Source organism: Lichenostomus cassidix, chromosome 5, assembly GCF_008360975.1.
Source record: "Lichenostomus cassidix isolate B80296 chromosome 5, HeHo_3.0, whole genome shotgun sequence".
In the NCBI taxonomy this organism is placed as follows: domain Eukaryota; kingdom Metazoa; phylum Chordata; class Aves; order Passeriformes; family Meliphagidae; genus Lichenostomus; species Lichenostomus cassidix.
Window position 1 is genome coordinate 11,671,548 of NC_139486.1, and position 21,596 is coordinate 11,693,143.

Below are 21,596 nucleotides of genomic sequence, written 5' to 3' on the forward strand. Positions count from 1 at the left end.
CATTGCAGTAACAGTCCAAAAAAATGCAGTTACTTTGTGCTCATAGGAATGTTACAGCACAGAGCAAAAAAAAGGAATCAAATGCCAGCTCATCTGAACAGCCAAATATCTATTTTCAAGCTTTAGCTCTGAAGCTGAAATATTATATTTAGAGTAATCAGAAAGGTCAGAGAGATGAGGAATGAAATAATCAGCACGAAGCATACAGCATGCTTCCCTTTGGATCCTCACCTTTGTTACACTTTTCAAATCCCTCTTCCTTCCACAAACTAGGGGTAAATTACTCATTTATCTGAGTCAGGAGTTTTCCTGCTGACTCTGCCAGAACCAAGCTTTCTCTGGGTGCCTTCTGTCTCCACTGCAGATCCAGAAACTTGTCCACACACTTGAGCCATGCATCTCCAGAGCCTTTGGCTCCCTGCATCCCTCCAGCCCTCCTTCCCTGCTGCACTGTGCATAGTAACTCTTGCCAGCCTTTGCATTAGATGTACCATCCTTGTAAGGCATCATCAGCACTTAGTCCTTTGGCAGGCTCCAGAGGACACTGAAAGTTTCTTTTTGTCCAAGTTCAGTTAGCCCTGCTGTTTTGCTGATTCAAAGTGTTTTCTTTTGCATTTAGCAAGGATCCTGTAAGATCTGCTGGCAAAGCATCTTGAGAAGTGAAACTGCAATGTATGTATTTGTAAATGATGCAGGGGAGCCTGGGGACCCAGATTCAAATGTGCAGAGTCATTTCTATTGTGGATGCCAATGGTAAGCCAAAAAAAGAAAAAGCAAATACTCCATAATCTACAATGCCTTAGAAGGGATATCCATTAAATTTCAGGACAATCCATATTCAAATGGATTTCTGACAACATCCAACCTTCTGAACGTCCTCCTGCTCCTGTCTGCAAAGCACCAGAGCAGCACACTGGCACCTGCAGCCGTGCTCCTCGCTCTTCCACACTGCAGGAAATGCACCATTTCTGCACAAGAGTGAGCAATGCACGTTTAGCAAGTTTAAGCAGCCAAAAGACGTGATAACCTCAATGACTTTGACCCCAAGTTTATTTTTAGAGGTGTGGAAAAAGCCAATACTCCTCAGTGCACCTCTCCTAGCATGCTGTATCGCACAGCTGATGCTCACACAGCTTCCCAGGCACTGCTCTAACCACCAGAGGGAGTCCCTGCAAACCAGCACTGGAGGAAGCAGAATTAAAATTCATGTTTTCTACAGAGATCTCCAGAATACTAATCAAGACCAACAGATAAAGCAATCCATGCAAATCTGATTGACGGTGATTGCTTGGCAGGGTTTGGCTTTTTTGTCCATAGAAATGGAGCAGAATTTGAAAGGCACTGTGAGGACCTGAAGCACGCTGTGTCCTCCTCAGCTGAGCACGTACAAAGGCTGGATGCTTGGAGAACTAAAATCACCTATTAGGAGATTACTTCCTTCCTGAACTGCAGTACAGCCCCATGCTGCTCCATTCTACCACAGTTGCAGTGTGCTCCCTGCTGTGTGGCAGGGACTGTGCACCTTGTTGGGCCACCAGCCAGCAGCACAGGACTACAGCCATACCCATCCCCTCCTGGAGAGCCTTCCTCACTCCGTGGAGTGAAAAGGAAACAGCACAATTATTGTAAACTAGACGCCTAGCATTTAAATGCCTGCAGTTAAATGAATCCCATTTTCAGCTGTATTGCTTCATTAGAATTAACTGGAGAAATCACAAGTCATTGCCATGAGGATCTGAGATTCTGCTTCCAGAAGAAACACAACCTAGAGCTTTCTAGTCCCCGACTTGGGGAAAAATAAGATGCTGGATGACCGCACAGAGTCACCTAAGAAAGCCATTAAAAGACTTTTTGTGAGCTCCCCAGGGATTACCAGGCAGCAGGAGAAGCTGCCCTACATGCTTTGCTGGCAGCAGCATATGGCGATTCACTCGGTGCCTGGAATTAAGCAGACTTTCCCCTCAGCTGAGCCTGCTGCCAGAGAGGGTTGCAGAGCTGTGCCCAACCTCCTCAGCTGCACTACTGGCTGTCCCTCTGCAGTCCCCTGGTCCTAAACACTGTTGACCAGGAACATGTTTTTAGTGAGTGCTCTTTGCACAGTGAACCACGGCACGTAATGACAGCATAGTTTAAAAGCAAAATTCAAAATACAACCAATTTTATTTTAATTACATGTGAAAAATCCTCTTAGCCCAGCAACTTATTCATCACTTCAATCTATATATGTGTGAATATCTTCCTAAATTCAGTGAATATCTTCCTAAATTCACTCCTGGTATAAAATAAAAAATTTGCATGCAAAAAGCCCATCTGTTTGCAGAGCTCAGGCAGTCAGAAAAGTGATAATCTGGTATGCACTACTCATGTGAGCACATATATGGACATGCACAACACATATGTATTCCTGGGAGTTCTCATGTCCCAAGGAAATCCACAGATCATCACTAATACACCTTATGCACATTGGTTTTCAGGTCCCTAATTTATTATTGTCAAACCAGAGGTTTAATTAGCATTGTAGTTACTATTTAATTACACCATAATTAGAAATCACTAATTCATTAATTAGAAAGTTTGGAAGAAGATCATAGCAAAATTGTCAGGAACCTAAGAAGGGTTCTTCACAGCAATCCTTTACAGTCAGTGATGAAAAAGAGAGGGAAAATAGGATGAATTTTGCCTTTAGGACACCTAATACATAACTGCCTGTACCAAGAGCATCTGTTACTGTTCCTTGACCACACAGAGATCCCAGCTCAGGTACAGAAGAACCTTGCACCACAGATGCTTATATTTCTCCTCCCATTAACAGGAAGATCATGCTCACACAATTATTACTTGTTAGGACTGAGATCACAGCTGGGGGAGCATATGAGTTACTGTGCAGAGACAAACCATTACAGCATCTGGCTCTTAGCTGAGAATCCAGAAAGTCAACTAAATAAAAAAAAGCAACCAAGGGCGGGCTGGATGGGGCTTTGAGCAACTTTTATCTTGTGGAAATTGTCCCTGACCATGGAACTAGGTGATCTTCAAGGTCCCTTCCAAGCCAAACCATTCTACAGTTCTATGACAATTACTCAAACCTATCTTAATCCCTATACATTTGTGTCCCCTTTCAAGTAAACTGCAGGTAAGAAATTAGGTAGTACCCACAACTGGCATATAGTACCTGTGAACACTATAAATTAAGTAATTGGAGAGGGTGCTTGAGCACTAATATTAGACAACATCCTCATTATCAGAGTGAATAATTTCTGCAAGATGATTCAAAATGAATATAGCACTCATTTCTCTGTTAGGTATATTGGGATACTTAGTAGTGCTGTAAAAAGCTGGAGATGTAGTTTTCTGTACAATTTCTTGTAAATTTCTGGAGTTCACTTTTCCAAAATAAATACCATCTGGAGAAGCACAGCACCATTGTAAAAATCAGTCTAGTTTGGCTGATTCAAGTTTGGAGATCCTATCAACAATCATCACTCTCTGCAAATCTATATCTGTGTAACTACCACCACAGCATACTGCATGGTCATTCTTTTTATAATTTTTTTTTGTTTGTTTAAAAATGAGGGCATCCCTTACAGTATTAAAAATAGTTCATTTATTTTCAATATTCTTTCTCCTCTTCTAGTGAGAAAAATTTCACAGAATGTTCTTTTCAGCTTATTCTATGACATGATATATTACGAATTATACCAACATGTGGCTCTAGAAATAGTGTGAATCAATCTGAAGAGAGGGGGGAGAGTGTATGTTCAGAGGTAAACACAGCACTGTTATGCATGGAATTACAGCACTTCTAACTCATACAGGGGCTGAAAAGAAAGACAGAGTGCCTTAAAAAAAGCAATTTGTGTTCTGACATAAAGTCATGTTATTTTAGAGCCCCAGGACACCAAGTATTGAAGCACTTTAAGAATGAAAGAAAATGAACACAAAACTTAAAGAAGGTTTGTGAAAAAATACAAATCTCTTCCAAGAAGCAATTTCTCTTTCTTTAAAAGAAATCGGGTAATCAATAAATAAATGTCCCATAGACTGTTCTGGTGTGCAAAACAAAATGCACTGAGACTCAACATGCCAACCTATGGCACTGGAAAAGATAAAGAGAAAAATACTGTTCTCATCATGAAAAGCCATTTGTCCTTCATATGCTTCAGCTTGTTTAGAGCTGTGAACTCAAAGCACAGGCTGTGGGTTTCTGCAGGAGGTGAGAAGGCAGCCAGGTGTAAATGCAGCCTTTGCTGGCTCTGTGGAGAGCAGAGGGCAGACCCCACCACTGCCCACAGAGGAGCTGAGCCTGAGGGTGCTGGCACATCCCTGGATAGATGAGAGGAAGGAGAAGAGGGAGAGTGACATGGAGGTGCTTCTGAATCACAGCATCTCCTGGTGCAGGGCACTTTTACTCTTGTGTGGCTCAAGGCTGAGCTCCACTCACAGCCCCTGCCTGGCAAAGGACAGGATGCATATACAGTCCAGACTAACCCCCCAAAAAGGAGCCCTTCTCAGATTAAGAGGTACATTCAACAAGGAAACACCCCATAAATGGTCCTCAAATGAACCCTGGCCAAAATCTGGCCTACACTGCTTGCACATCAATGACTAGACTCCTTAAATTTTGATATTTTTTTTCCTAATAATTCTTCTGCCACTTACTGAACTCTAGTGAAAAACCACATTGAATCTCCTATCATGGAACTCTGGAAACTCCACCAGTTTGCACCACGCTCAGAAAAACAGGGGTTTGAGGGCAACAGTGCAAGAGATTCTTGCTAGCACGAGTCAACATGTGCAAGTCTCTCTTAAACCTCTCAACAATTTTTTCCCACACACAGTTTCCTTCCTGAAGTCATTTTTGTTTAGTGCAGAAGAATTCAGCACAGCAAAAAACATCAGCAACAGACTGAAAAGCCTTTAGGTTTATAATGCCCTTCAAAGAACAGAGGCACCTTTTGTTGTTCTAGACGTTCGACAGCAGCTCCAGTGCTGCTGCTGCTCTGAGCAGGGATACAATGGAGTCCTGCAGGAAAGTGCCTGAGATGCATACAAGCAACATGTCATGGGTTTTGATTTGCATAACACTGCGACAGCACTGCAGTGCCCTGGAAAACTTTCTGCTGTGGAGCCCTACTGTCCGGGGGACTGAAAAACTGCATTGAAAAAATCCCCACCTCTGTAGAGCAGAATAATTAAATAACGGTTTGATACTTCCTGACAGATGAATAACAGCAATGATATTTACAGTTCTAGCACTGAAAGGAGTCTGTAATCCCAGTTTATCTATTCACGAATGAATCAATTCACCTCCTGTGCTCCAGTCAGCTGGAGCCAAGCTGATACAGAAGATTAACCAGTTTTACTCACTGCTTCTCCTGGCCAGGCCAACTTGTCCCAACTCTGGTTTTAAACCTATTTCTCTTAATCTGAAGTGTACCCTGATTCCCAGAAGCTGGTTAGAGCCTTGTGCTAATAATGCCAGGGTTGTGGGTTCAATCCCTGTATGAGCCATTCACTTCAGAGTTGGACTCGATGCTCCTTGCGAGTACCTTCCAACTCAGAATATTCTTTGATTCTGGGAAATGTCATATATCCAATTTAGGAAACCCAAGTTAATCTGAGAAGAGGCCACTTGAGCAGTTTGGCAGGCAGGGGAATCCTGCAAGGCAAGTGCCTATTATTCCAGGAGAAGTTTGGTTGTTCTGGAAAGATGGGAAGAGGGCTTGTAGGAGGACTGTCATCCCCCCCAGCACAGAAAGAAGCAGCTTTGGGAGTTAGACAAGATGAGTGTACCTGTGGCTGAGCGGATGTTTTTCAGCTGGGGTCACAAGGGACTCCTGCCCTCACCTGTTGAACACACAGTGGGGCACTGCCTGGGGTGTGCATTTCACTGGCTGCTTTGAGAGAACAAATTCCCCCTAGTTTTCTGGGTAACAGCTCATCCCCATCCAATTGGCAAAGGAAGGAATTTATTTCTACAGTAAGCAATATACTAAAAGATTCTGTATGTCACGTGGACTTTTCTGGAACAGTTTCAGTGATAAAGCAATTCAGCAGATGAAAGGAAAAAGCTCATCATCTTATTTGAATTTCCCCTCCCTCTTCATTGACTTACAAAGCACAGCAATTTAGATCAGAAACCCCCCTATCTGCAGAACATTTCTGCGTGACTAAAGTTGATACTGAAACTGGTGTAGGCATGAGGCTGGAAACATTGTGAAATTTATTTCTCTAAAAATTTCTCTGGTGTTTTTGAAAGATGTCGGTCAGAAAAATTTATTCCCCTGGGAAAACTCTGTTTTTCAAAGAAGCAGAAGTTTTTTGTATTTTTCACATGCACCCAATTAACCATTGCCTGTGGGTTTCTATTTTGGCTAGCACTAGGTGTCTGGCCACATGGATCATATTTACACTAGTGAGTCCAAAAGTTTGTTGTTTACAAATTCCTATGCCTAAATTATAAATAGGAACAATGTCTGGAATGACTTGGTTCAAAGACCTGCAGCAGAATGCATGCTCACAGTTCTGCAACGCCTATGCAATATGAAGTCATACATGTCTCTAAATGTAATTAGCACTCTCAAAGTAAAATATGCAGAGAATGTACCATCTAAGTGCTTTACAGTGTGCACCAACACACCTGAGAGGGTGGGACATGAGTCATGCAAAGCATCTTGCATGCAAAGCATCTTGCATGGAGCACAGATCTCTTTGCCCCAGCACGGTTTTGGAACCAGCTGGTTGCCAGTGGGCATTGTGTTCTGTGGTGGGTCCCTTCCATTATTGATGAGTTATTTTATGTATTATGCAGTGATGTAATGAAGATGCAGTCTTTTGTCTTCCCACACTGTGTCCTCTGTGGTGCTTGGAAGTCTTGGGGCAATATTATCAAATAAAACAGGCACTGCTTTGTAGAAGATGAATTCAGCTGACTGAATTTCCCAGAAGTTACAGTTTAGTGCCACTGAAAAACTGAGAGATGCAGGACTAGTTGGCAAAATGTTAATGAAAAAATGAATTGAATATAACAGAAAAATATCTAAAAAACCCAGTGTACACTTTCCTCTGAAATCCAGGGCACCATAATCTTCACACACATCCTTCACTGACAGAAACTTTGCAAATACTTAAGACATCTAACTAGGAGAGAGAATGTATGGTACATTCTGCCAGTTTATCTGCTGTTTGATGCTTTATTCTTTTATTTGATGCTTTATTCTTTTATTTCTCCAAAGTGTTTTCCAAGGAACTTCCTCCCAGCAGTACAGAAGTGTCATCACTTCTGAAAAAGGATATGAGCAGAATGACTGAAGGAATGGAAAAAGATCTCAAACTCCCAAGAACTTAATAAAATCCAATTTATCGGAAAGGGGGTGGAGAAATACATGTCAAATAATCCGTAGCTGTGGAAAAGGCAGCAGATCTTCCAACCAGAAAAAGAGGAGTGAGGAGCAATCCTTCTGACTACCAAAATATCATCCCTGCAGAGGTAAGGCTGGGTCTGTGAAGCTGAATGCACTGAGCTGAACTCTGCACCCTCCATGACCCATGTCTGTATCGTGTGATCTGTATGACACTTAGAACAAGAAAATGCCTTTCTTACAAGGAATAAATAAAGAAATAAATCACTATTAATTTTCTTCAAACCTCTCTCCTACTATTTCAAGATTTCCTCCAATTTCTCCCTTCTTAGTCAGATAAGGCAGCTGACCTCTTACTATGATTAACTCTGCAACAGAGGCCTCTGCATAAGGCTTTTCAGCATGTGGTGTTTACATTTAGAAACAGGATTTTCATGCATTGTAAGTAAACAATAACTATCTAAATCCCCAGGGCAAAGACATCAAAAGAAAAGCAAAAGCTCATCATACGTTATATTCACTATGTCACAGGCAGCATTTACCAGTAGCACAGATCAGAGTCTTAATTCTTCTCCAAGAAGTACCAGGTCTTTAAGCCATGGAAGCCCAAGATGCCCTCAGAGCTGGTCACGCCAAGGCACAAAGCTGAACCACTGCCCCCTTATGCAGCAGGGGAACATGCAGGTGCTGCCAGCAACCAGCTGGGACTCAATGTCTGAAGCGAGTGAATAAGGAAAGAAAGATTAAGAATTCCTTTGCCTGTCCCCAGAAATCTGGGGATGAGAAAGAAAGAGAAAATAGTCTCATTCCCTCTCTCAGGGAAGTGTAACCACTCACTGGGAGAAGCACTGAGTCTACAGACTCCATTAAGCCATGCAGAGTTACCTTCATTACAGGCACCACTGGCTTTCCTACGAAATTATGGCAGGGAAGAACTTGCACATTTTAGCTTACTAATGTTCTCACATTATGACCTGCTCCAATAACCATGCTGCCCTGCCACCAGTCATTGCATTTGGTAAATGTAAGAGGATGTAAGACCTGAAAAACATGAAACATCAAACAGCCTGTGGGCAGGATCCGTGCAAAATGCTTTTTCCCCAGTCCTGGGGCAGGAAGGGGTGATGCTCTGCCTTCAGTGAAGCCTGGCTGTGGATGACAAAGTAAGCTAGTAACACACAACCAGGTAACTTATGCCAGTAAAAGGTCTGACTTCACACAGTGGCCACCCATGACAGAAAAACAATTAAATGGGAAGCTGTTTGTCATAATAATGGTCTTACAAAATGACACCATTAAAGCACTGTAAGCAAGAGATTGGTAATGAGCATGGCAGTGTTATCATTTACTCTCATTTTGCAGGCTGGCTCAGGACCAGCACTTCACCTCTTATTTGTAAAGGAGAACAGATTAAAGAGATGTATAAGGAAATCAAAGTAATTAGGCACATAAACAAGCTGGCAGGTAAACAATTGTGATTCAGTGAGGCAACTGTCAACCTCTAAAGGAAGGATGATACATATTTGTAATACTATTTTGGTTTTAGTCCCATTTTATCTCATTTTGGGTTACTCCTAACGTAACCATTAGCATCCTTACAAAGCACAAGAATGAGCCAAGTCTGTGTTCACCTCTTTCAGGGCTTGCTTTAGCCCACCCTGGGGATGTGCACTGGGAGAGGCTCCCACCACAGCACTGAGAACTTGGACATGTGTAAGGTGGCCAGCCCTGCCCATGGGAGTATGAGTACATCCACTGCAGAAACACAACCAGCCAGGCCGTTCAGACTGTGGCTTTGCTCCCAGCTTTTGCAAACTTTGGGATGTCACACGCCTGGGAAGACACCCAGCCCAGCAATGATCTTGACATGTAATCCAGGTTAACACAGGCTGGCTGTAGGATCTGATTCAGCCCATTTAACCTTTGACATTTCACAAAGCATTTGGTTTAGTTTTCACTCATGCCCCATGCAGTCACGACAGAGAGATCAGTGCTTGTGCTTGTTCATGGGCTTTGCAGTTTCTCTCATGGAGAACAGGGACAGTACAGTCATTCCCATCACCAGCTCGTAACTGTGGGTTCATTTGAACTGATCCAGCCATTTGAAAATCAGCACTACCTAAAAATTATTTCCAACTCCCCAAAATGCAGACTGCTATAATTTTTTTAAGCTAATTCAGCTTGATGCACTATTCAAAACCCCACACCATTACTTTGTGCCAAGACTACTTTTTTTCCCAAATGTAACAGTACCCTGACTCCATGTCTGCTGAAGATATGATGCAGTCTCACATTTTCTGCTGTAGTCTACCATGATTAATTTTAGTTTATGGAAGTGGGTGGTAGAACGAAGGGAGAAGCAGCCATGGAAGCCAGAATCTATTCAACTATGGGAGGATCAGCACTACTCAAACATCATAATGTCTCAGTGGGGAATATAGGAAAAATCTAAACATTAGAAATAGCACGTGCCAAGTAGTGCACACAGCATATTCCAAGCTGCAGAGCAGCAGACAGGGTTTGCTGCCCTGTGAATGTGCCAGAGGGAGCCTCTGTTTAACCCTGTGGTTTTGGTTGAGTGTTTTATTAGTGTGTGAGCAGCTCTGTGCATACAAATGCACCCCTTAAAGCTGCCATCCATCTACATAAGCACATGGGCAACTATAATACATGGATGCATAGATATAATAAAATACGTTTTTTTCCTAATGATTTTTCCATATGAAAAAGCAAACCCTAATGCAGCAAGCAGGCAGCAGAATGAATGGAGCATGCAGGAAGTGGCCAAGCCTGAAAAGATGTATGGATATGTGTGTTTCTGTGAATTCCTATTCACATTAGTTCATGCCCACAAAAGCTTAAGGGCTATAGAAGCCTGGAAGAGCAGTTCTGAAAAAACATTTTATACCTTATATCCATTATATACTTTTGCTGTCAACTTGCATGCAGAGATCACTGCGTTAATGGGAAAAGTTATGATGATATAAAAGGTTTCATTCCAATATTTTATCAGTGTGTAGCTAATATAATATTAAAGAGAAATACCTCTGGAAATAAATTTCATAATTTAAAAAATTGCAAAGTGAGTATTTTGGGAATTTGTTTCATGGAATCAGAGGGTTTTTTTAAAAAAGCTGAAATTCCCTTTAATGCGAATTTCAGTTTTTGACAAGTTCAGCTGTAAAGAATGGGACAACTGGCAATCTTTGAAAATTCTAACACTTTATGTATGAGAGAAAAAAGGTTGCTGAAGACTGAATGTTTACCAGACCATTCTTTTTCTCCAGAAAAGAAAGGTTTTTATCTGTGACCCAATTCATGTTTTTCAATGTGACAAGTACAAACTCGAAATGCAAGCTCTTCAGCATGCACTGGATTTTAAATCTGTAAAGCATCTAAACCACCTTTGGTGTGCTAAGTAAATGACTAAAAAATACCCCCAAAAAAGTAAAATGCAAATTATTGTTTGCTGTGTATTCATAAACTTCTTAGAAATCTAATAGGCTTTTCAAGTACTCAAAAATACTTCCTTTAAAATAGCAGTTGTTCTTTGCTAGAAGTACCTAACATAATTAAAGTATCCCTTTTTAGGCAGTTTCTTGTATTTTAGCCTATGAGCGATAAATTCTCATCCTGAGACTCGTGCTTCCACAAGGCACCTTACTGAAACAAATTTAAAATCTTGCAAAAACCTCACTCCCTTTGATGGGAAGAGACAGATGGGGAAAAAACCCAACCCAAATTTATGGGCTTTTGGAAGAAAGGCAGACTCATCAGAGACGCTAAACCAAACTCTACACCTAGACCATAATCAAAGTATCCAGATTTGGCAGTCTGAAGGGGCTGGGAACATCTGAGCAGCCAAAGATCTCAGTACTCTTCAGGCTTTCTTGAGTTTAGGAGTGGTAAATCTTGCCCAGATTTCCTCACTAAGTCTCCTGCTGTGGCACAACTACAGCTGAAAATACTCAAGCTGAAGAAGGCAGAATTTAGTCCTCAGTACTTCTAAATATAGTTCAGAATTTAAAATATGTCTTGATTTTTGATGACTTTTGCATTTGCCAGCTTAACGGAACAGAAGTAGCAAAATGAAAAATCTGAACTTTTATTTTACAAGTACATTTTTTAGTAAGGCTTATCTGTGTATGGAGGTTTGTCAGGAGAACACCTCTCTCTGAAAAGCTGCTGTCCATCACCAGTGAACACTGCAGTGAAATCTGGATAGCAGCAAGTGATGCAAACCTTGGCTCACCATGTTTGCAAAAGAAAAAGAGGGCTGTGATGTGTGTTTTTGCAGGGGAAAAAAAAGGAGACACCACACAAGGACCACTCTGTTCTCAGCCCAGGAGCTGCAGAGAGGTCATAAGCATGTAACTGACGGCAATGCTTCATTCAGCTACCACAGACCAGAAACTGGTTTCCACTGAGAAACCAGAACTTTATTCTGGGTCTCTGTCAAGCTAATGCAATGACAAATTCACAGAATAGCAAAATTCACCACAGACTTCTATAGTCAATATAGCATTCACTAACCAAGGTGCCACACAGTCCTCTTTTGGAAAGCTGAGCCACAAGAGCCAATGGCTGGAGCTGACCCAACACACTGGAAATACCAGCTCTGAGTTCTATCCTATAAAATTTTTCTAATTTTACTCTAGCTTATGTTTATTTAAAGTTTTATTCTGCCATCTCACATGTAAAACAACACATATACAGAGCCACATAAATCAGTGGGGTTACCTGTCTGTTGAGGCATTCCCAAATAACTATTGATTTCCTATGGTGAGTTAAGGCACCATGAAAAATTAACAGAAAGGGAAATAAAATCTGAAAACGTGTAATTCATGCCCCAGCAAATGCTGATGTAAAGGCTGTCTACTGGAACCTAAGTTTTTTATTATAATGTGTTTTATAATGGCCTAATATCCAATACAACTGCACTAGGTGATTGGTAACAAGCACTTTAAAATGTCATAGACTAACAGAGATTAACTCACCTCCATCTTGTGAGTTCATGATATTCAGAGCAAACAGCATTGCATTGGAGAATGTGGTAGCCTCTTCTTTGCTTGCAAAATTCAAGCCATAGACCTGCCGTGCGTCGCGCCATTGATGAAAGGTAGGTGTTGCTTGATTGTACTTCAGTCCTTTCACAATTGAGTAATTAATCACTACCTGTGATTTGAAACAGAGGGGTAAGGATTAAAAACAGTTCTAAGTGAGAAAAAACACCTAACCCTTGTGTAAAGGTCACCTAAATGGGTAGAGGCAGTTCCTATGGCAGCTCCTACCTGGCTGCATGGTAAGGCAGTGTCTGTTTCAATGACAGAAGACCCACATCTGGGGGGAGATTTACAACACTTCCATTCAACCTCAGGGACCCACAAGCCACTTTTCCAAGAATCTATTACCTGCTTGTGTTTTCTACAGCACCTCCACAGGATGCAGCTGTGCAGATGCTGCAGACATCTGTCAGGAGCCAGTGCCAGCAGCTGTTTCCATCTTTTGGAGGTTGATCATGCACAATTGTCAGAAAAAGAGCCAGACAGAGCTCTTGGCACTAACCTTGTCCTATAGCACATAAATGTCTGACTCATTGCACCAGTTTTGCTTTCCTCTTCCCATGTGCATGATCACCACCAGCTTCTTGTGCTTGGACTTTTTCTTTAGGATCAGTCAGGCAATGGCAAAACCAGACAACCATTTCTCTCTCACCTTCTCCCTTGCTGTGCATGTGGTGTTTTCCAGGTAAGGGGTGACCACAGCAGAAGGCTGCTTATTTTGAAATTTAATCTGCTAAATACAATGCCCTGTTTATCCTTGGGCAGGGCACTGGGACAGCCAGCTACACAGCACAGCTGGGATTCAGACAGAAACCTCCAATGTTAAAAGTGTAAGCTGCTCTAGCTGAGGGTGGAGAGGCAGGAGTGTCTACGTCACCACTGTACAGCTTTGTACACAGAATTTATGTTAGAGGTGGATCCCACATACCAGAAAACCTACCAATACATTTTTTGCAGTCTGATTGACCAGCATTTTGGAAAGTTTTCTGTTAACACTGTGATTGCAATTAAAAAGCTTCAGTGTATTTAATTAGTCCAACAATATTTTTGTTAGATGACTGCCAATTCCTCTGCATTATAAAGGCAGACTTTTAAAACTAATTTCAAAGATTAATGACTCCTAGCTCTGAGTTTTGAATTTTCAGGGGATTGCCAGTTGAAATTGGCAGAGAAACATTAGATGAGCACCTAATAAGGAACAAACTGTGATACACACGTTAATATTTTTGAAGGATAACACTGTCTCATTGATATAGTTAATGGATGTCATGTAACTTTACTGTATTAATATACAAAGAATTATGGAAACCAGCAAAGAAGCCACTAGAGCACTAGATAATTAGAGATATACTCTTATTTCTAGAATACATTTACTCTGAGCCAGCATTAAAGAGTGACACAGGGAATAGTCCTTGAATACTTGGTCTAGCTTTAGGCACAAATATGATGGTCCAACTGTCGCACTCAAACCAGTATCATTATTAAGGCTCCATACAAATGCACTGGGAAGCAATCAGACCTACATTGCTTTTTTGGACACTTTTCATTGAGAAATTCCTGACCTGTGAGCCAAAGGAAGATGCAGCCCTACACTGGGTACTCAGCCTCCCAAGAGTTAGTCCCCTGGAAATGGGAACCACATCAGCAACATGCCACATGAGAACACTCCCACACCAACCAGAATGAACTGGAAACTAGTCACAGCAGACACTGAACTTCCTCTTGTATTTGACAGTTTGGATAGCCTTTTTTCCTTAAAAAGTTGTGACATCACCCTCATTCTTCCACTGAGCATTGGGAGAGCCTTTACCGATGTTGCTCACGCTCAAAGAGTCTCTGGAGCATCAAGCAGACTCATGCTTGGATTACTAAACCAACAGTTTTAACAAGGATCAATTTTTAAGTGTTCCAAACATTCCTGAGTAGATTAGCCAAGGGAAGGCACAGCCAGTATCTTTGAGGAAATGTTTAGAAAGACTGAGCTTCTCCCAGGCTTTCAAAGTGAGTCTTTCTCACCTACTAACAGAAACCTCTGTTTCAAAGGACACCACTATCAAAGCCCAAAGAGCACCAGAGGGTGCAGTGCAGCTGTTGAACAAAAGACAGAAATCATAAAAACCTAGGCCAGAAATTGTTTAATGGAAGTCAGGTAAACTGTTCAAAACCTGCTTCCCCAGAACACTGACCCAAGGAACACCAAGGGTCTGCTTTGTTCTCAGGGTTAGATGCCTTTAATTGAATAAAGATGGAATTTGAATGTTGACCTTCAGTATCATCAGGATGCCCACACATGTAGTACATCTCAAGCAGAGAGTTTAAAACTGAGAAATGAAACTTAAAATAGCCAGAGTTTCATTTTTATCTCCTTTGGCTTGTGTTTATAGAAAAAGGAAAAAAAGAGGAGGGGATCTCCTGCTGTTGTTAAAAATGAGTGCACAAAGGTGTCTTGTACAGATGGTGTGGAGACTCTGCAAGGCACATGATGATAATGCAGTGCTTCAGAGCAGTAATTAAAAGAAAGAAGGTCTCCCTGTTTGAAGCATGGGGTTTTTTTACAAGTGTTTCTAAGGGATCCTTACTCTAAAGCTTCATATGACAGTAAGAGAGCACATCTGCCAGGCTGAGCAGACCAAGAGTTCATCTTTTAATCTTCAGTTGCAGTCTACCACAGGTGAATCGGAGAAGCTCACTGGAAATCTTGCAGGAATAAATAATGGATTTGTCCACGACAAACAGTTCTTCCTATAATTCTTCATGTAGAATTTTACTTAAAAACTGAAACATGACATTTTATATGTCATTTTCTTTCTTTTCAACCCCCTTTTAGTATTTAAATCCTAAAACAACGTAGTCTTGTTACTGATATAAATGTCTGTGTTGATTTGAAGCCTGTTAAATTCTGGATTTTAATGATCTCATATGGCAAGGAGTTTCACAGACCAGTCATGCATAGCATTATGTTGACACCTTTCAATGTTCCCATCACTATAATGTTAAAAAAAATTTTGCTTCTTTTCTACCCAGTACTCTCCTTCCCCCTTTCACCTTAGTTTCAGGTTTAGGCTCCCTGGGACAGGCAGGGAATTTCAGGATCTATAGAAAAGAATAAAGAAGCCCTTCCTTCTGGCTGTGGAGCTGTGAGCTGTCAGCAGTGATGATGGTGGTGGCTGATGGGACCCACAGGACTGGGGCCAAAAGGGACTGAGTGGCCTTCAGGGCAGCACCTGAGGTGTAAGCACAGACAAGAGCACGAGAAGAGCTCCCACACAAGCCTCACCACCCATACTCTTGCTTATTGAACCAGGACAAAACAAATGCTTGTTTCTCCAGAGCAAGAAATGGCTCAGCAGGTTGTGTCCAGCTTGGGCCTTGCCATGCTGCCAGCACTCAGGCTCATCTCACAGGAAGCAGACATGACTGCTGCCACAGGGACAATATAAAAACTGCTGCAGCTGAGGCCAGATTCTTCACTTCTGTAAAGCAGACCCTACTTCTGTAGGCAGGCCCTAACCCGATGAATTTCTAATAAGTTACAACAGTGATTAATTGGTTCTTTCTTTTTCAAAAATTGTGGTTAGCTTATAGCCCAAGAATCCCATCCATGTTTCAGTTCTGGCCTGGGTTCACATGTAAAATGTCTCACCTTCCCCAAGGCCCTGTTTCTACATTCCCTTCACAGCCACATGAACACACCAGCCCCTCAGGAGACATTATTCACTTTCCAGTTGCACCCTCCTTCCTGCCTGTTTGTTCAGCACGTGCCTTTGGGTGATGAGATCACACTGAGCTGACATCACTTGATGTAAAGTCCTAATTTTAAACCCTTAGTTGACCAGGACTCCAGACTCGGGGGCGACTGCTTTTCAGCTAAGCCATAAAGATGGACCACTCATATGTTTATAGCTTGGTGACTGAAGCTCACACCTTTACAACAGGCCAGGTGACAGCAGGCCAGGTGACAACAACAGCTGGCAAGTTGCAACACAGTGGTTGCAACTGTTTGGCTTCAAGAGTTACAGCCTCATAGAACCGTTAAGGTTGGAAATGACCTCTATGAGCATTGAGTCCAAGATGAAGGCCGCAAGGAAACATCAAAGCTCGTGGAGTTTAGCAATTTTAACACTGATCTGGCCTTTGCTTCAAATCACTTCTGGCCTCTGTGGCTACTTCAAAGCTTCAGGACTGTACTTGTGGTTTCCTGAAGGTTCCTGCTCAGGCCAGCAGGCTCCTGTGCAAGGCTGCACCTCGTGTGGAGCAGAAAGGGGAGATCAGGCACTGCTGGTCTGTGACCCAGAGCTGCTGCCATGTGTGGTGAGAGCCTCAGACAAAGGGAACGAGACCTGCTGGCCACTTCCTGTGGGGGAGAATGATGCTCCACTTCTGCTACTCTACAGAACATATTTGTTTGCGGTGAACCTTTCAGACAGCTAGAGAAGGAGATGATAAGGAGATAAAGTAAGCAGAGAGAAGAAAGCGTCATAAGCTACAGCACATGAACCAAAAGGGGCTAGAAAACAGGAAGACAGCTAAACAGAGAGTACAAAAAGAGCCGACAGAAGAAAATATGTGGAAAATAAAAAAAAAGGATGAAAAACAGAGAGGTATTATTAGAGGTGTAATATAAAAAACCAAAAATTAGAAGGGAAATAAAGTCAGGCGGGGATGAAGCCTTGAAGATTACTCTAGTCTATGCCTTGCCAAACATTATATAAGAAAAGTTAAAATTGTTCCTCCATGGTATTGTTGTATTACATATTTTAAATTAGTTTCTCAACTCTTGAAAAATCTGTGTAGCTTCATTAGATGCCAAATCACATATTAGCCAAAGATTCATCTTTTTTCACACAAATATGTCTTTTCCTGCAAATTACAGCTTTACTAAAACCTCAGTTTCAGTGAGATTTAACAGAACATGAGAGCAAGCAAGAAATGGCTTGAACAGAGAATTATTTTAACTGAAATTAATTTCAGTTCTCTTTAAATGCAAATAGTTAGCAAGCCTAGCAAGCTTATGATTCCATGTGAGACTCATATAAAATATATTTAATTCTGAGTATTGAGACTTTCAGTGCTCCTTTGAATACTACTATGCCATGCTGTCTTGACTTTATTCACAATACTGGATTTTTGCAATCATATTTAAGGTGAACACTTAGTTTTAGGCAGTTTTAGGTGACTAAGGTAACATAGTTTCTGTATATTTGAAAGAGCATTTTTAGTCCTCAAACTCTAGAAAAATTTACTCTTCTACCTGTTTCCTTCTGAACTGAGATAATTTTTAGATAGCATGCAGCCTCTTCATAAATTGGAACATTTGCAAGCAAATAAAATATTACAGTTGATGCAAAGCATGTTCAAAGTGCAGCTTAAGATTTGACTTTTTAGTATGTCCTACTCTTTAAAACTGCATACTCTGATTAAGACAAACCTATGGTACTTAGTCTCCCTTACATATATATATATATATGTTGACTTTATGACTTCTGCTTCCTTTACACCAGCTATTCAGTCACGTCTTAGATTGCAGTCACTTGAAAGTCATCTGCATTCACCTGCTGGCTATGTAAAATAAAGACAAATTGGTACTGACCTTCACAACTGACTAAGAAGTATTTAATTTATTTTTGAAAATAGTTTCTATTTCTGAATGGGACTACATTCATATATTGCCTCTGCTCTACAGAGAAGGATAAAAGCAGTCGCAAAACTTTCAGCAGCTGTTTCAAAAGTGTGCTGCAAGGATCTGAAAACCAATGTGCTCAAACCCCACCTATTTTTGTTCTGCTTTTCCTTTCTCAGAATGATGGCTCTGTATATGCACAGTGTAGCAAAGTCACTGTCATTTCCAGTAAGCAGCCTGAGTGACCAGGTTGCCAGAGCCACGCTGTGGCAGCCCTGGGCTGAGCATCGTGCTTTGATGTCCAACCAAAGGGGGGTATGATGCCAGTTCCCATAATCTAAATCCCATATAACTCCTTTAATACCCAAGGAGGTCCTGCAGAATTAGTCTGCTGTAAATCAGATCACAGTGTGCACCTAGGATTTTAAAGTGCATTACAAGGAACTAATTGCTTATCACAGCAGTGTAACTTCGTGGGATAGCAGTGCAGAACAATTGATTTTTATTTCTATTTTTAATATAGTACTAAAAACAAGTAAAAAGTAATTTGGGGGGAGCTGAGAGCAAAATCTGCAGAGTGAAATAAGACTAATTTCATAAGAAAAAATGGAGATGGGGGAATAACACTCAAATCTCTTTGGCATCTACTAAACGTTCTTTTTTCAAATAAGTGGTTATAACTTATGATACATTCTCTGTGCAAAAAATCATACAAAATCTGAATGACTGAAGTATAAACAGACTAGTAGGCACCTTGCAGGAAGCAGGAAATGTTGCATTAGGTATAGAACTAAGGCTACCAAATGAGATCAAAGGTTAATTTACAGGAAACTTGATATGGTTACTCACTTGTTGATCCTGCAGTTTAACTCCAACCACCCTGAAGGTGTTTGTGGCCGTGTTGTGGTATATGTTGATTCTGCTGAATCCCTGCTGCCCAGGTTTGATTGGCACCCATTTCTTACTGGTATCGTCATAGACCATAACTGAAGCTCGGGCTTGGCAAATACTCTGTTCACTGGGGAGAAAAAAAAACCAAAATCAGGAAAGAAAACAGTGAATTTGCTGCTTATTACTGAAAACTTCTAAAGAAAAAAACCAGCCCAACAGAAACTGTCGGTACTAGTTACTACATATGTTTTATAAGAGATCTGCTAATCTTTTGAATGCAATCTGTTAAATTAAAGCTGACATGTATGTGTTCACAGACTTAAAAAAACCTCCTGTATGCTGCTGTTTTGAACCAATAATCTATTTTATATAAAACATTAAGCCCTGAGAAATAACCTGCATCACATAAACATTATGAAAACTGTCCAACAGTATGAATGCTCTATTTATTTTATGTATCTGTTGGCAAGCGAAGCCTTTTACATTTGCATGAAAACCTACCAATATTTTACAGCTTACTGACAAAACAAATGTGACACCCACAGCTGAGTTATACATTTAAAGCTGGAAGCAAGCAGACCTTGAACCAAAAGCCACGTTAGGTAAACTGGAGAAATCAATTAAGTTAATCCAGCTGACGCCTAATACCCAGACCTGCTGACGCACTTGGGAGTCCCAGAATACACGGTGCAAAACACACAGGAACTCTTTTTCCCTTCATCCCAGTAGCAAAGAAAGTAGGAAAGGGTAATCCATGAATGTGGATGCATTCCAGCATTAAAGTACATAACCATTATGTTGTATAGTGTTAATAACTATTTTTCTCCTTCAGATTCACAGAAATGCCTGAATATATTACCTCTTGTTTGTTAATCATATCCTGACTAATATACATACAAAGAATCATAATAAAACACGCCCTTCAGGAGCAATAAATGCCACTGGCAAATGCTGTGACATGTCAATACAGGTCAGAATTTCAGTTCCACTCTCTTGACTCCCCAGCCACTTTTCTTATACTAGAGGAAATAAAAGTTGGAGAAAAAAATGACTTATCCAAATTTTGGAGATTTGAGATGTAACAGGGATTTTCAACAAGCAAATAGTGCACGTTATGATGCATATGTGCTTCAGTTAGTGCATCGAAATGAAACCATTGAAATTTATGTCCCACAAAAATTTTAAGTTCATGACTGTCCTACTAACTTCAGATCTATATATAGGTATATATACCCCCCTTCCTTAGCTCAAGCCATATTAAATAATTTTCGACAATGCAATATCAAGTGGTTAATCCGCTTGCACACAAATCCTTTTCCCCCTTCTTTCCTTGGTTTTGCATCCCTAGCGCGCACACACACATATAGAGGAGAAGCTCCTGGGTGATGCTAAACCATATTGCTGCACTGCCACTATGCCAAATTGCATCACTTGTAAATTATACCAACTGCTGCACACCCAAACCTGCCTGACCCCATCCCTGTCATCGTTTTCATGAAAGGGAGCACATTAGTGCAAGTATTAAGAGGATCTGGGTTGATTACAGAAGCAATTTTCAATCTTTCTGATTTGTGGGTCTCAAAAAGATTTCCAAGGCTGATGTATCCCCCGTGGTACACTAAAGCCTACTGACTCTGGCTTGTTTTGTCAATCACTTTGCACAGCCTCCAGGTAGCCCACAGCCCTCCTCCAGGCTGTGGGTAAGAGCCTGAAAAGTCCTCACAGCATTTAAAAAGGGATCAATGATGCCAGCAGACATCTCCATAAAGAACAAGATGGGGAAATTCAGAATAAATTGTATTTTTATTACATATCATAGAAACAGCTAAATTCTGTTACAAGAGCAATATATCCAGATCAGTAAGACTAAACATTATTTTATTTATATTGTTCAGAATTCATAAAATCCAGCTCATCCACCAGTTGCTGTTGATTTGTGAGATATCTGGAGAACAGCTGTGCCTTTGCTGATGTCCTTACCCAGCAAACACCTCTCCCTCCTGTTTTTTAAGGTAAGCTAATGCCTTGTGGCAGCTCCTCCATATCTGACACGAGCAGCTGAGGGATTTGAGCTCCTTCCAGCCTGCCTAATCCTCCAACTGGTGCAAGAGCTGCAGCCTGGCAGCAGTGGCAGCATTGCCTGCATCCTCCAGACCTGCTGGGGGACACTCAGTCTGGATTGACAGGTTGGGAGGATGGGAGAGAAATCTAACAGTAAAAATGCAGGTATACTGGATTACCTTTGTCGTGTGGAAGTGGAAAGGCTAAAAATAATCCCCAGTGTGGTCCTTTGGGTGGCTGGTGGCCACCTGCCTGTGCTATCAGGTGTCTTGTGCCACCTCCAGAGGTGGGAGAGCATCATTGCTGCCCAGGGCACAGCAATGCCTTGCACAGAGAGCCTGTGGGCTTCAAGAAAACTTTGTCCCTGGGAGAGTCACACTCAGCCAGTGTGACACAATGTCCTTCTCCTCAAGCCTTGCCAAGCACTTCAAGCCTTGTTGTACACTAAAGTAAGCAAGAGCATGTCACTGGCTCTATCAGATCAAGCCTGGAACCCAATCCTGTCTCCATTTCAGATGAATTTTGGAACCCACAATTGCCATGAGCTGCTAAATTAGTCAAAATTAATTAAATTATCCTTACAACAAAGAGAATACATCT

General features: G+C 41.3%; 1 protein-coding gene across 4 annotated transcripts in view; it reads right to left on the minus strand.

Moving 5' to 3' along the window:
• Positions 1–21,596, minus strand: part of EVL (Enah/Vasp-like) — a 145,360-nt gene that overhangs the window by 49,870 nt on the left and 73,894 nt on the right. For all 4 annotated transcript variants that reach the window (XM_085061384.1, XM_085061385.1, XM_085061382.1 and 1 more), the window contains exons 2-3: positions 18,894–19,062; positions 12,359–12,536 (exon numbers count right to left, since the gene is read on the minus strand). In XM_085061384.1, the coding sequence (XP_084917510.1) occupies positions 12,359–12,536; positions 18,894–19,062 (347 nt within the window). The remainder of the gene's footprint in view (positions 1–12,358; positions 12,537–18,893; positions 19,063–21,596) is intronic.